Source organism: Dama dama, chromosome X, assembly GCF_033118175.1.
Source record: "Dama dama isolate Ldn47 chromosome X, ASM3311817v1, whole genome shotgun sequence".
NCBI classification, from domain to species: Eukaryota; Metazoa; Chordata; class Mammalia; order Artiodactyla; family Cervidae; genus Dama; species Dama dama.
Window position 1 is genome coordinate 165210806 of NC_083714.1, and position 15670 is coordinate 165226475.

At 55.2% G+C, this 15670-nt stretch overlaps 1 protein-coding gene across 2 annotated transcripts in view; it reads right to left on the reverse strand.

Moving 5' to 3' along the window:
- Positions 1-4481: 4481 nt before the first annotated feature.
- ASMT (acetylserotonin O-methyltransferase) overlaps positions 4482-15670 on the reverse strand; it is a 29753-nt gene continuing 18564 nt past the window's right edge. The window contains exons 6-8 of one of the 2 annotated variants that reach the window (XM_061137137.1): positions 15008-15148; positions 13005-13127; positions 4482-4693 (exon numbers count right to left, since the gene is read on the reverse strand). In XM_061137137.1, the coding sequence (XP_060993120.1) occupies positions 4482-4693; positions 13005-13127; positions 15008-15148 (476 nt within the window). The remainder of the gene's footprint in view (positions 4694-13004; positions 13128-15007; positions 15149-15670) is intronic. The other variant, XM_061137138.1, reaches the window with a different exon arrangement.

Here is a 15670-nt window from a genome sequence, read left to right on the forward strand (position 1 = left end):
GAACACATTTGAGTCAGTCCTAGTGAGGTGGATCAAACTGGAGCCTGTTATACAGAGTGAAGTAAGTCAGAAAGAGAAAGACAAATACTATACATTAACACATATAAATGGAATTTAGAAAGACGGTAACCACAACCCGATATGCAGGGCAGCAAAGCAGACACAGATGTAAAGAACAGACTTTTGGACTCAGCGGGAGAAGGCGAGGTTGGGATGGTTTGAGAGAGTAGCGTTGAGACATGGACGTCACCATAGGCAAAAGACATGACCCGTGCAAGCTTGAAGCCTGATGCGGGGCACTTGAGGGTGGAGCTCTGGGACCACGCGCCGGGACGGGGTGGGGAGGGAGGTGGGAAGGGGGTTAAAGAACGAAGGGGACATGTGTACCTGCGAGCGGTTCATGCTGATCTACGGCAAAAATCATCACGATGTGGTAAAGTATCTACTAAGAAAAAAGTCTCCTCCAGCAGCACAATTCAAAAGCATCCCAGCATTGCCATCTCTTAACCACCTAATCCATCAATAAATTTCAGCTGTTCGTGGCAACCCAGCATGCAAGGCGGACCACCCTCTCTCCAAAGACCCAGAACGGAAATTAGTCTCAGAAGCGCACCCGCCCCTGACCTCATACACACACTCCCGGAAGTCACGAGCTCAGGTCTGCACGGAACCTCCGTCGAAGCAGGTATGGCCCCTCACTCCTTTTCCTTCTGATTTTTACAAATTCCCAAAACCTGGGTCGGAGGTAACAGCTTCTCCTTTTTTCAAATAATGTGCCTCCGCTTCTCTGTATATAAATAACCCTGCTTATTCAGGAGGTAAAAATAGCAGCCAAGAGTGGATGGTTCAAACAGACGTGGAGAAAGGGGAAGGAAATGCAATAATGCAGGCTACGAAGGTTACAAATGGGGGAGAAAAAAATCTGAAAAGGCGCACGTGGGTGCTCGGTCAGTTCAGTCGTGTCTGACTCTATGCGGCCCCATAGACTGTAGCCCCGCCAGGCTCCTCTGTCCATGGGATTCTCCAGGCAAGAATACTGCAGTGGGTTGCCATTTCCTCCTCCCCCAGGGGGACCTTCCCAACCCAGGGATCGAACCCAGGTCTCCTGCATTGCAGGCAAATTCTTCACCATCTAACTCCAAGCACAGCATAGCATATACTCCTGAAAAAAGTTTTAAATTCAGACTTTATCTAATTCAGTCATGTGGAATACCTCTTTGTATGACCACCTGGAATAAATGAGGTGTCTCAGTAGTTGTAAAAATATATATATATATATATAGATAGATTCCATTTATTGAAATAAATGGTAAAGTTGTTTTGGGGGAAAAAAATGTGTTTAGCACACACAGGTTCCCTATACTTACAGACAGACCACAGAGTTAGGTTCCGGACAATACAAAGACAGCAGTGTGGTCAGGAATAAAGACACGGGTAGAGGGCTATCGTCACGGACACTCACGGACGCACAAGCAATCCCTCAGACGGCAGCACGCCAGGCTGCAGTCTAAATAGCCGCTATACAACCGCAGAAGTAAGTACATCTATTCACACACCGCTCCAGTCTTCAGGCAGAACAGCGGGGAAATTATTAGCAGCCATAAGTCAGACATGAGCAGACAGGAAGCCAATTCCAACCCCGCATCTCCGGCAAAACGAGTGGCCCCAGGCACCAGCTCCAGGCATCTGTCTTCCGTAACTGCATCAGCTTGACATCCAATTCCAGCCACGCACAGGCGGCGCTCGGGGGTTCCAGGACGCAACACCCGGGACGAACGCTCCTGTCCCCGGGCAGACTCCGCAGTCAGGCCTGTTCCCGCCAAGAGCAGCCACGCCTGGCCGGCCCGCCACACACGGCTCAGCGTTTCCAAGTGTGCGCTCTGTCGGACGAGGCCAAGACGCTGCAACTGGCACCATCCAAACCCAGGCAGCGTACTAAGAAGCAGAGACATCACCTGTCTGACAAAGGTCCGTCCAGTCACACCTATAATTTTTCCAGTGGTCAGGTGTGCATGTGAGAGTTGGGCCATAAAGAAAGCTGAGCGCTGAAGAATTGATGCTTTTGAACTGTGGTGTTGGAGGAGACTCTTCAGAGTCCCCTGGACTTGCAAGGAGATCCAACCAGCCCATCCTAAAGGAGATCAGTCCTGAATATTCACTGGAAGGACTGATGCTGAAGCTGAAACCCCAATCCTTTGGCCACGTGATGCAAAGAACTAACTCCTTAAAAAGACCCTGATGCTGGGAAAGATTGAAGGCCGAAGGAAGAGGGGACGACAGAGGATGAGATGGTTGGATGGCATCACCGACTCGATGGACATGGGTTTGAGTACACTCCGGGAGTTGGTGATGGACAGGGAGGCCTGGCGTGCTGCGGTCCACGGGGGTCACAAAAAGTAAAGGTTGACTCAGCAACTGAACATCAAATGAACAACAACCCATCAGCCTCGTGTGTCCTCAAGCAGTAAATGATGTTTCTTTCTGCACTTCTAAAAACAATCTTTTTATTTTGTGTTGAAGTACAGCCGATTAACAATGCTGTGATGGTTTCAGGCGGAGAGTGAAGGGACCGAAGCGCGGGGGAAATGACAGCCCTGGGATGGAGCCCCTCGGGGGTGTGATCACAGAGGTTATAATTCAGGAGGAAGCATATACGTCAATACAAACACCACGATTATTAACAGCTGGCTGGACTTGTCTGGCCGTGCAGTGGTGGAGAAGCCACCTGCCAACGCAGGAGACCCAGGCTCGATCTCTGCAGGGAGATTCCCCAGATCGTTGGAGCCACAAAGCCCGTGGGCCACAGCTACTGACCCCGGGCTCCAGAGCCCGGGGGTCACAACGACTGACCCCACATGCCACAGTTACTGAAGCCCGTGTGCCGTGGGGTGGCTCTGCAGCCAGAGATCAGAGGCTCACCAGTGGAAAGCAGAACGTGGATAAAACCAAAGGAAGAGAATAGCCCCTGCTCCTTGCAACTACAGAAAAGCCACATGGCAACAAAGATCTAGCACAACCCGAAATAAATAATAGATTAAATTTTGCTTCAAAAATAACGATTGAAGTTTTGCCTGGCTTCTGCTAATGAAAGGCATCTAACAGGACTTCCCCAGCAGTCTAGCGGTTAAGAATCCAACTGCCGATAAAAGGGACACAGGTCTGATCTCCGGTCCAGAAAGATCCCACGTACCACACACGCTATGTCACCATGAAAAACATGAACATAAAACGTCTGCTTTCGTGCAAAGTGAAGTGAGTCAGACAGAGAAAGACAAATATCATATTATACATATTCACATGTATATTCACATGTAGAACCTAAAAGATAACACAAATGAATTTGCAAAACAGGCAAGACGTGGAAAGAACCTAAGTGTCCGTCCACAGAGGAAAGGATACAGAAGATGTCGTAAATATACACAATAGAATATGACTTGCCCTAAAAGGGAGTGAAATACAGCCATTGGCGGCCACCTGGACGGACCTACAGATTGTCATAGGTTTCCCTGGTGGCTCAGATGCTGAAGAATCTGCCTGCAATGCAGCAGACCCAGGTTCGATCCCTGGGTCAGGAAGATCCCCTGGAGGAGGGCATGGCCGCTTGTTGCCACAGGTGAGGGGTGGGAGCGGAACAAAACGGGTAAAGAGGGTCAGAGGCACAGACTTCCAGACTTCCAGATGACAGAGAGCATGGTGATGGCAATTAATGTCACTATGTTTATTGTATACCAGAAAGTTGCTAAAAGAGTAGATATTAAACATCCTCGTGACAGACTTCTTGGACTCTATGCTGCAAAATAGACCAGCAATTCTTTTCTGCCTTTTCAAAATTAAAATTTGAGATGGGTGTCTATCCATCCACTTCCATGTGTACGAGTGTCCTGGGCCGGCTGAAACAAACTATGCCAAATGGGATCATGACTTAAAACCACACACATCCACCCTCCCCGAGTCCTGGGGACCAGACATCTGAGGTCAAGAGGTCCCAGGGCTGAGCCCCGTCCAGAGGCTCCAGGGGAGGGTCCTCCCTGCCTCGTCCAGCTTCGGGGGCTCCAGGCGTCCGTCCCTGGGCTGGTGGCCGCCTCCCTCCCGTCTCCGCCTCAATCTCCATGTGGGTTCTCTGTGTCTCTGTCTCTCCTCTTCTGTGTCTTATAAGGACCCTCTCCCTGGATTTAGGGCCACCCCCATCCAGGAGGAACCTCATCTCAGATACTTCACTCCATCACAGGAAGGAAGGAAAATAGAACGGATTGGCATCAAATGAAAATAAGGATAATGAAAGAAAGTAAGATGAAACGCAAAGTGACCATCTGTGGGCATAAACCTGGCATCCCTCAATGGGGCAGGAAAACAAGAAAAGTATAGAACAGATAGACAACAAGGGGGGGAAAGAAGAAGAAAAGGCAAGAAAGAAGCATGAGCGACACCGTCTGTTTATTGCAGGATTTGCGTCGTGAAGGGGGTCACACACACTGCCGGGATCACTTCCTGGCCAAGACGGCATCGTAGGTGCCCCCGGTCCTCCGGCACCGCACGTCTCGGAAGCCGGCGGGGCCCAGGAGCGCGCAGTACTGGGCGGGGGTCCGCTCGCGGCCCTCCGTCTGCACCAGCATGTTCAGCGAGTACAGCACCGTGGTCAGGGGGCCCCGCCCGTCCGCGTCCAGGAGGCTCTCGATGACCAGGATGCCGCCACCTGCCGCGGGGAGGGTGAGGGGTTGAGCGAGGGTCAGCCCGGACCCAGGACCCGCTGTCCACTCTCTCCTCACCCGGCTTCCTGCCCAGCACCCCCGCCTCGCAGGTTAGCACACAGCTCCAGGCATGTCCCACCTTCCCCTGAGGGACAGACCCTGACCTGGGATCCCCTGCAGGGCAGACCCTGACCTGGGACCCCCCTGCAGGACAGACCCTGACCTGGGAGCCCCCTGCAGGACAGACCCTGACCTGGGAGCCCCCTGCAGGACAGACCCTGACCTGGGACCCCCTGCAGGACAGACCCTGACCTGGGACCCCCATGCAGGACAGACCCTGACCTGGGACCTCCCGCAGGACAGACCCTGACCTGGGACCTCCCGCAGGACAGACCCTGACCTGGGACCTCCCGCAGGACAGACCCTGACCTGGGACCCCCCTGCAGGGCAGACCCTGACCTGGGACCCCCCTGCAGGACAGACCCTGACCTGGGAGCCCCCTGCAGGACAGACCCTGACCTGGGAGCCCCCTGCAGGACAGACCCTGACCTGGGAGCCCCCTGCAGGACAGACCCTGACCTGGGAGCCCCCTGCAGGACAGACCCTGACCTGGGAACCCCCTGCAGGACAGACCCTGACCTGGGACCCCCCTGCAGGACAGACCCTGACCTGGGACGCCCCTGCAGGACAGACCCTGACCTGGGACGCCCCTGCAGGACAGACCCTGACCTGGGACGCCCCTGCAGGACAGACCCTGACCTGGGACCCCCCTGCAGGACAGACCCTGACCTGGGACCCCCCCTGCAGGACAGACCCTGACCTGGGACCTCCCGCAGGACAGACCCTGACCTGGGACCCCCCTGCAGGACAGACCCTGACCTGGGACCCCCCTACAGGACAGACCCTGACCTAGGACCTCCCACAGAACAGACCCTGACCTAGGACCCCCCTTGCAGGGCAGACCCTGACCTGGGACCTCCCGCAGGACAGACCCTGACCTGGGACCTCCTGCAGGACAGACCCTGACCTGGGACCCCCCTACAGGACAGACCCTGACCTAGGACCTCCCGCAGGACAGACCCTGACCTAGGACCTCCCACAGAACAGACCCTGACCTCAGACCCCCCCCTGCAGGGCAGACCCTGACCTAGGACCCCCCTGCAGAACAGACCCTAATCTAGGACCTCCCGCAGGACAGACCCTGACCTAGGACCCCCCTGCAGGACAGACCCTAATCTAGGACCTCCCGCAGGACAGACCCTGACCTAGGACCCCCCTGCAGGGCAGACCCTGACCTGGGACCTCCCGCAGGACAGACCCTAATCTAGGACCTCCCACAGAACAGACCCTGACCTGGGACCTCCCGCAGGACAGACCCTGACCTGGGACCCCCCTGCAGGACAGACCCTGACCTGGGACGCCCCTGCAGGACAGACCCTGACCTGGGACCCCCCTGCAGGACAGACCCTGACCTGGGACCCCCCCTGCAGGACAGACCCTGACCTGGGACCTCCCGCAGGACAGACCCTGACCTGGGACCCCCCTGCAGGACAGACCCTGACCTGGGACCCCCCTACAGGACAGACCCTGACCTAGGACCTCCCACAGAACAGACCCTGACCTAGGACCCCCCTTGCAGGGCAGACCCTGACCTGGGACCTCCCGCAGGACAGACCCTGACCTGGGACCTCCTGCAGGACAGACCCTGACCTGGGACCCCCCTACAGGACAGACCCTGACCTAGGACCTCCCGCAGGACAGACCCTGACCTAGGACCTCCCACAGAACAGACCCTGACCTCAGACCCCCCCCTGCAGGGCAGACCCTGACCTAGGACCCCCCTGCAGAACAGACCCTAATCTAGGACCTCCCGCAGGACAGACCCTGACCTAGGACCCCCCTGCAGGACAGACCCTAATCTAGGACCTCCCGCAGGACAGACCCTGACCTAGGACCCCCCTGCAGGGCAGACCCTGACCTGGGACCTCCCGCAGGACAGACCCTAATCTAGGACCTCCCACAGAACAGACCCTGACCTAGGACCTCCTGCAGGACATACCCTGACCTAGGACACCCCTGCAGGACAGACCCTGACCTGAGACCTCCCGCAGGACAGACCCTAACCTAGGACCTCCTTCAGGACAGACCCTGACCTAGAATCCCCCACAGGGCAGACCCTGACCTGGGACCTCCCGCAGGACAGACCCTGACCTAGGACCCCCCTGCAGGACAGACCCTGACCTAGGACCTCCCTCAGGACAGACCCTAATCTAGGACCTCCCGCAGGACAGACCCTAACCTAGGACCTCCTTCAGGACAGACCCTGACCTAGAATCCCCCGCAGGACAGACCCTGACCTAGGACCCCCCTGCAGGACAGACCCTAACCTAGGACCTCCCACAGAACAGACCCTGACCTAGGACCCCCCTGCAGGAGAGACCCTAACTTAGAACCTCCTTCAGGACAGACCCTGACCTAGAATCCCCCGCAGGGCAGACCCTGACCTGAGACCTCCCGCAGGACAGACCCTAACCTAGGACCTCCTTCAGGACAGACCCTGACCTAGAATCCCCCACAGGGCAGACCCTGACCTGAGACCTCCCGCAGGACAGACCCTGACCTAGGACCTCCTTCAGGACAGACCCTGACCTAGAATCCCCCACAGGGCAGACCCTGACCTAGGACCCCCCTGCAGGACAGACCCTGACCTAGGACCTCCTACAGGACAGACCCTAATCCAGAGCTTCCCATAGGACAGACCCTGACCTAGGACCTCCCGCAGGACAGACCCTAACCTAGGACCTCCTTCAGGACAGACCCTGACCTAGAATCCCCCACAGGGCAGACCCTGACCTGGGACCTCCCACAGGACAGACCCTGACCTAGGACCCCCCGCGGGACAGACCCTGACCTAGGACCTCCCACGGGACAGCCCCTGACCTAGGACCTCCCACGGAACAGCCCCTGACCTCAGACCCCCCCTGCAGGACAGACCCTGACCTAGGACCCCCCCTGGGACAGACCCTGACCAGGACAGACCCTGACCTAGGACCCCCCACGGGACAGACCCTGACCTAGGATCTCCCATGGGGCAGCCCCTGACCTCAGACCCACCCCCCTGCAGGACAGACCCTGACCTAGGACCCCCCGTGGAACAGACCCTGACCTAGGACCCCCCTGCAGGGCAGACCCTGACCTGGGACCTCCTGCAGGACAGACCCTGACCTGGGACCCCCCTACAGGACAGACCCTGACCTAGGACCTCCCGCAGGACAGACCCTGACCTAGGACCTCCCACAGAACAGACCCTGACCTCAGACCCCCCCTGCAGGGCAGACCCTGACCTAGGACCCCCCTGCAGAACAGACCCTAATCTAGGACCTCCCGCAGGACAGACCCTGACCTAGGACCCCCCTGCAGGACAGACCCTAATCTAGGACCTCCCGCAGGACAGACCCTGACCTAGGACCCCCCTGCAGGGCAGACCCTGACCTGGGACCTCCCGCAGGACAGACCCTAATCTAGGACCTCCCACAGAACAGACCCTGACCTAGGACCTCCTGCAGGACATACCCTGACCTAGGACACCCCTGCAGGACAGACCCTGACCTGAGACCTCCCGCAGGACAGACCCTAACCTAGGACCTCCTTCAGGACAGACCCTGACCTAGAATCCCCCACAGGGCAGACCCTGACCTGGGACCTCCCGCAGGACAGACCCTGACCTAGGACCCCCCTGCAGGACAGACCCTGACCTAGGACCTCCCTCAGGACAGACCCTAATCTAGGACCTCCCGCAGGACAGACCCTAACCTAGGACCTCCTTCAGGACAGACCCTGACCTAGAATCCCCCGCAGGACAGACCCTGACCTAGGACCCCCCTGCAGGACAGACCCTAACCTAGGACCTCCCACAGAACAGACCCTGACCTAGGACCCCCCTGCAGGAGAGACCCTAACTTAGAACCTCCTTCAGGACAGACCCTGACCTAGGACCCCCCTGCAGGACAGACCCTAACCTAGGACCTCCCACAGAACAGACCCTGACCTAGGACCCCCCTGCAGGACAGACCCTAACCTAGGACCTCCCACAGAACAGACCCTGACCTAGGACCCCCCTGCAGGAGAGACCCTAACTTAGAACCTCCTTCAGGACAGACCCTGACCTAGAATCCCCCGCAGGGCAGACCCTGACCTGAGACCTCCCGCAGGACAGACCCTAACCTAGGACCTCCTTCAGGACAGACCCTGACCTAGAATCCCCCACAGGGCAGACCCTGACCTGAGACCTCCCGCAGGACAGACCCTGACCTAGGACCTCCTTCAGGACAGACCCTGACCTAGAATCCCCCGCAGGGCAGACCGTGACCTGAGACCTCCCGCAGGACAGACCCTGACCTAGGACCTCCTTCAGGACAGACCCTGACCTAGAATCCCCCACAGGGCAGACCCTGACCTAGGACCCCCCTGCAGGACAGACCCTGACCTAGGACCTCCTACAGGACAGACCCTAATCCAGAGCTTCCCATAGGACAGACCCTGACCTAGGACCTCCCGCAGGACAGACCCTAACCTAGGACCTCCTTCAGGACAGACCCTGACCTAGAATCCCCCACAGGGCAGACCCTGACCTGGGACCTCCCACAGGACAGACCCTGACCTAGGACCCCCCGCGGGACAGACCCTGACCTAGGACCTCCCACGGGACAGCCCCTGACCTAGGACCTCCCACGGAACAGCCCCTGACCTCAGACCCCCCCTGCAGGACAGACCCTGACCTAGGACCCCCCCTGGGACAGACCCTGACCAGGACAGACCCTGACCTAGGACCCCCCACGGGACAGACCCTGACCTAGGATCTCCCATGGGGCAGCCCCTGACCTCAGACCCACCCCCCTGCAGGACAGACCCTGACCTAGGACCCCCCGTGGAACAGACCCTGACCTAGGACCTCCCACGGGACAGCCCCTGACCTCAGAGCCCCCCTGTAGGCAGACCCTGACCTAGGACACACAGCCATCATCCCATTTCCTTCCAGTGCCAGAGGCCACCGTGGCCGGTAGGTGCTGGACAGTCCACACGAGTGAGCAGGGCTGTGTATACACACACTGTCCGCCCCTCCTGGCTACATGGGGTGTAACCAGGTGAGTGCTCAGTCCCTTCAGTCGTGTCTGACTCTTTCCAACCCCGTGGACTGTAGCCCCGCCAGGCTCCTTACGTCCAGGGGCCTCTCCAGCCAAGAACACTGGAGAGGCTTGCCCTGAAAGGACAGGGTCCTTATGAGAAACAGGAGAGGAGACAAATGAGACAGAGGAGAAATCACATGAAGATGGAGGCAGTGAGGGGAGGGAGGCTGGGAAAAGAACCAGCCAACCTCAAAAGGCATCATTGGGAACGCAGACCCGGGAAACGACACGTGACTGTTCTTTCTCACTTTCTAACTTCATCGCTCAGAAACAAATCCACAGAACGATGTGTCATGTCATTTTCTCTGAAAGCTCAAAGAGGAGTGTGCCAATCAAGGGATGGAAGTAAACTTTATACACGTTCTGACCCGTTTTATGCCATACCCGATTCTCAGACCAAACGCCACGTCCTAAGCCATTTTTTCCCAGCTTCCTTGAAGAGTAACCGAGTCTTAGGTCCTTTTTGGACAATGGATCTCGTGGCTAGGAATGCCCACACTCCCTCCCACAGACATCAAAGTAAGATCCGGGCATTATTGGCAGTAATTTGCAACAATGCAGACACAGTAGGGCTGATCATCAGTGGGAGGCTCGTGGGGAGAGGCTGAGATGGGACCTCCGAGCAGTGAGAATGTGAGGAAAAGAGCTTTGCCTCCAGATCTGGGGCGTTCTCCTAGCTGTGCTGGCCAGGGACGAGAGCCATCTGTAAGGTCGTGTTTGTACCATGCACGTGACATCTGAGTGTGTTAATACATATTCATGCACATATATAAACAGATGCAAACACACGTAATACACACATACATACACACACGTACCCATACATACGTGGGTGTCCCTGACAGCTCAGTTAGTAAAGAATCCGCCTGCAATGCAGGAGACCTGAGTTCCATTTCCTGGGTTGGGAAGATCCCCTGGAGAAGGGATTAGGCTACCCACTCCAGTATTCTTGGGCTTTCCTGGTGGCTCAGCTGGTAAAGAATCTGCCTGCAATGCGGGAGACCTGGGTTCGATCCCTGGGTCGGGAAGATCCCCTGGAGAAGGGAAAGGCTACCCACTCCAGTGTTCTGACCTGGAGAATTCCATGGACTGTATAGTTCATGGGGTTGCAAAGAATCAGACACGACTGAGCAATTTTCACATCCCATAATGTAACTATATACACAAATGTAATATAGTGTTACTGTAAATATATAGTATTTTAATATTTAAAATTTTTGCATTTTAACATTTTTCATAATATTTATTTTTAAGAATATCCAAAAATAACAAAAATTACATAAATATTATTTTATATTCCTGACATACATTTATTCATTTATTGTTTAAAAATAAATGAGTCATACATAAAGTTTAAATGCAAATGTAACATGCTTTATGTGTTATAATGTGCATGTTCAGTCACTCAGTCATGTCTGAGTCTCTGCGACCCCATGGACTGTAGCCCGCCAGGCTGCTTTGTCCATGGGACTCTCCAGGCAAGAATACTGGAGTGGGTTGCCATTTCCTTCTCCAGGGCACCTTCCCGACCCAGGGATCAAATCTGCATCTCCTAGGGATTTGTGTATATATATGTCCATAGGCTCCAATCCTTTGGCCACCTGATGCAAAGATCTGACTCACTGGAAAAGACCCTGATGCTGGGAAAGATTGAAAGCAGGAGGAGAAGGGGACGACAGAGGATGGTATGCTTGGATGGCATCACCAACTTGATGGACATGAGTTCGAGCAAGCTCCGGGAGCTGGTGATGGTCAGGGAGGCCTGGCGTTCTGCAGTCCATGGGGTCGCGAAGAGTCGGACACGACTGAGCGACTGAGCTGAAAACAGAGGGAGTGAACCAGAGCCCACAAAGCATCACCTCCGGGGAAAACTCATAGTTTCTGTGACCTTGGAGATGCTGAGCCATGCACATTCTAAACAGAAAAACTGCAGGCAAGCCACTACCCCACTTGGCAACTTTTTAATATTTTTTTCTTCTTTTAATTAATTTTGTATGGACATACAATGTTGCATTAGTTTCTGCCATACAGCAAAGGGAATCAGCCGTCCATGGCTGTGTGCTGAGTCACTCGAGTGCTGTGTGCTGAGTCGCTTGAGTGCTGTGTGCTGAGTTGCTCAAGCGCTGTGTGCTGAGTTGCTCAAGTGCTGTGTGCTGAGTTGCTTGAGTGCTGTGTGCTGAGTCACTCGAGTGCTGTGTGCTGAGTCACTTGAGTGCTGTGTGTTGAGTCACTTGGGTGATGTGTGCTGAGTCATGTCTGACTCTGTGCAACCCCATGGACTGTAGCCTGCCAGGCTTTTCTGTCCATGGGATTCTCCAGGCTATGGATACATATATATCCATTCCTTGGCAAATTTCCTGTTTGTACTAGCCTTGCTTTTCGTTCCTTTCAAATGACATCTTGTATGGACTGGAACAAGGCAAACAAATAATAATAATGATGATATTAGGGTCCAGTGAGGGACTTCCCTAGTGGCCCACTGGCTAAGACTCTGTGCTCTCAAAGCATGGGACCCGGGTTCCATGCCTGGTCAGGGAACTAGATCCTGCTTGCCACACCTAACAGTCTGCAAGCCACAAAAAAAGATCCCATATCCCACGACGAAGATGGAAGATCTCCAGTGCTGTGGCTAAGGCCCAGCACAGCTAAAGAAATGAATCAGTAAAAGTAAATTTAAAGGTTTCAAACGTCCCTCTACACAAAGTAAAAAAAAAAAAACAACAACAAAAGTTACCGTCAAGTAACATCATTATGCATTAAAACATAAATAATTCACTTTTGCTCAATACACTTTCAAGAGATCCCCCACAGAAGGGGTCTAGACACAAATATCCATGAACGACTTCACACTTGAAAATGACACTATAATACAAGAACTGCAATTTTGGGGGGGCGGGGGGGAAATGGAAGAGAGTGGCGAAAAAGAGATGATATTAGGGAGCCCATGAAGTGGTGATGTCTGGAAAAGGCAGGCAGCCTCCAGAGGTTGGCCGGGACTCCGACCTCCTCACACACGGAGGCGTGTCTATGTCCATGTGACGGGGTTTCCGAGCCCTCATCGCATCGAGACGCCTGTAACTCCGCCCTAAGCTGACCCCCAGACCCAGCACCCAGCATCCCCACCACCTACCTGTCCTGCAGGCCTGATAGAGTCTCCCCAGCAGGTGGGAACACTTGGCATCGGTCCAGTCATGCAAGACCCTGGCCAGGATATACAGGTCCGCCTCTGGGAGGGGGTCTTTGAAGAAATCCCCTGCAACACGGGGGTGGGGGGGCCTCCTGTCAGCCTGCCTGTCAATTCGTGAAGACACCTACGCCCAGCGTGGCCAGGTCATTTGTCCACACAGACCTGTCCCCAGGTAATCCCAGCCGCTGACCTCCCGACCTCGCTTGGAACAGAAGACGTCTCCGTGATGATGAGACGATTATGAATGATGGGACATTTCCTTTGGGGCCCCTTTCTGCATCAGCTCTGGACGACGGTTTTATTTTCACTTGATTTCAGAAAGTCTCGTGTAAATAGCATCCTTAAAGCAGTGATTCCCAACCTTCCTGGGCTTCCCAGGAGGCTCAGATGGTCAAGAATCTGCCTGCCAATGCCGGAGACCAGGGTTCGATCCCTGGTTTGGGAAGATCCCCTGGAGGAGGGCATGGCAACCCACTCCAGTCTTCTTGCCTGGAGAATCCCACAGACAGAGGAGCCTGGCAGGCTACAGTCCATGGGGTCCCAAAGACTTTTACAACTGAGCGACTAACACTTTTATTTTCACGACCATCTCGTTTTCCCAACTTCCAAAGCCCGCTTCTTTTTCTTCTCTTTTTCTTAAACCAGTGGGACTTGTACTGTCTTTCCTGTTTTCTTTTTTCTTTTTCTCTTTTTCTTTCTTCTTTTTTCCCTTTCTCGGCCTTCCCTCCCCGACCCCTTTCTTTCTTTCTAGCACTGGGTCTTGCTGCGTGCTGGATCTTAGCTCCTGGACCAGGGGTGGAACCAGGGCTCCCTGCTTTGGACGCTCACAGTCTTAGCCACTGGGCCACCAGGGCAATTGTGTCTACACACAGAGGTACCGGGTGTCTGCAGGTCGGACCTTGGTACCTAAGTGACGGCCCGCAGCTGGGAGGCGCACCCCACGTTTCCAAGGCAGCCACAAGTCCCTGGCAGCGGTCCACAAAGTTGCCATGGTTTCTGAGCCTTGGGACATCTGAGAAGCTTCTGTCTTCTCCGTCGGTAACTGTCCCCTCACCTTGCATCCAACCCACGTCCCTGATTGCCACTCGTACCTGAGCTGGTTGTAAATACCTACGTGAGTTTCCCGGGATGGCCGTAAGAAATGCCCACAGACCAAGACATCCACGCTCCTCACAGCCCTGGGGACCAGACGTCTGAGGTCAAGGGGTCCCAGGGCTGAGTCCCTGCAGAGGCTCTAGGGGAGGGTCCTTCCTGCCTCTTCCAGCTTCTTGGGGCTCCAGGCGTCCATCCCTGGGCTGGTGGCCACCTCCCTCCCGTCTCCGCCTCCGTCTCCACGTGGCTTTTCCTCTGTGTCCCTGTCTCTCCTCTTCTGTGTCTTATAAGGACCCTGTCACTGGGTTGAGGGCCACCCCCTTCCAGGAGGACCTCATCTCGGAGCCTTCACTTCATGACATCTGCAGAGACCTTATTTCCTAAAGTCCTGTTTACAAACTCTGGGTGAGGAGACACATTGAACCCAGTGCAACACTCAGGAAAGAATTAACTGCAAGAAAACAATACCCTCCCACATTTTTCCATCCATCCTGCGTCACAGCTCTAGGTTTAAATGCCTGTGTGCTCATTCGTGTCCAACTCTTTTGTGACCCCGTGGACTGTAGCCCACCAGGCTCCTCTGTCCACACGGATTCTCCAGGCAAGAATACTGGAGTGGGTTGCCATTTCTTTCTCCAGGGGATCTTCCTGACCCGGGGATTGAACCTGCGTCTCTTGCATCTTCTGCACTGGCAGGCGGATTCTTTACCACTAAGCCCCCTGGAGGCTCCATTTTAAGGGGGTGCATTTGGACGATCCAGGAAGCCACGCTGAGCGCCCACTGTCGCCGTCTCCCCAGCCCGCCAGGACCCATCTGTTTCCCCATGGACACAGACGGTGTTCCAGACACCCACCTTCATGGAAGCTGATCCGCTCGTCCTCCGAGGCTGAGAAATGTGTCCTCGCCATCTGCACCACTCCTGGGATGTCGAACACGATGACCCGACATCCCGGGTACAGAGACACGCACGCCTGGGCCAGAGCCCCAGAACCGCCTGCAGGAGAACACGGACTGTGACCCGAGTGGTACCCGCAGCCTGGTCTCCATGGTTACAGGCTCACCCACAAAGCCCTGCATCTAAGGCATCTTCCCGGCTGGACCAACCCACACGCCAACCTTCCACATAGACTCTGACCTGATGGCTTCCCCTCGTGCCAGGCTGTCTGTCCGCCCAAGGACAGACAACAGCCAGGCAGACGATGCCGCTGGGCAGATGCTACAGGAAGACATGCCCATGTCTCCCTGCAGGAAACATTTCCCAAGTACACCCGGGTGAGAAATGGGGATCTCCCTCCAGATGCCAGCAGCATAAACATCCCACAGTCAGGGAAGCTGCTTTTATCAAATCACCTCAACCTAAAGGCCCATCGACAGAGGGATGGATAGAGAAGATGTGGTACACATATACAGCGGAATATTACGCAGCCATGAAAAAGAACAAAATGCCATTTGCAGCAGTGTGGATGGAGCCAGAGATGATCATACCAAATGAAGTTCGTCAGACAGAGAAAGACAA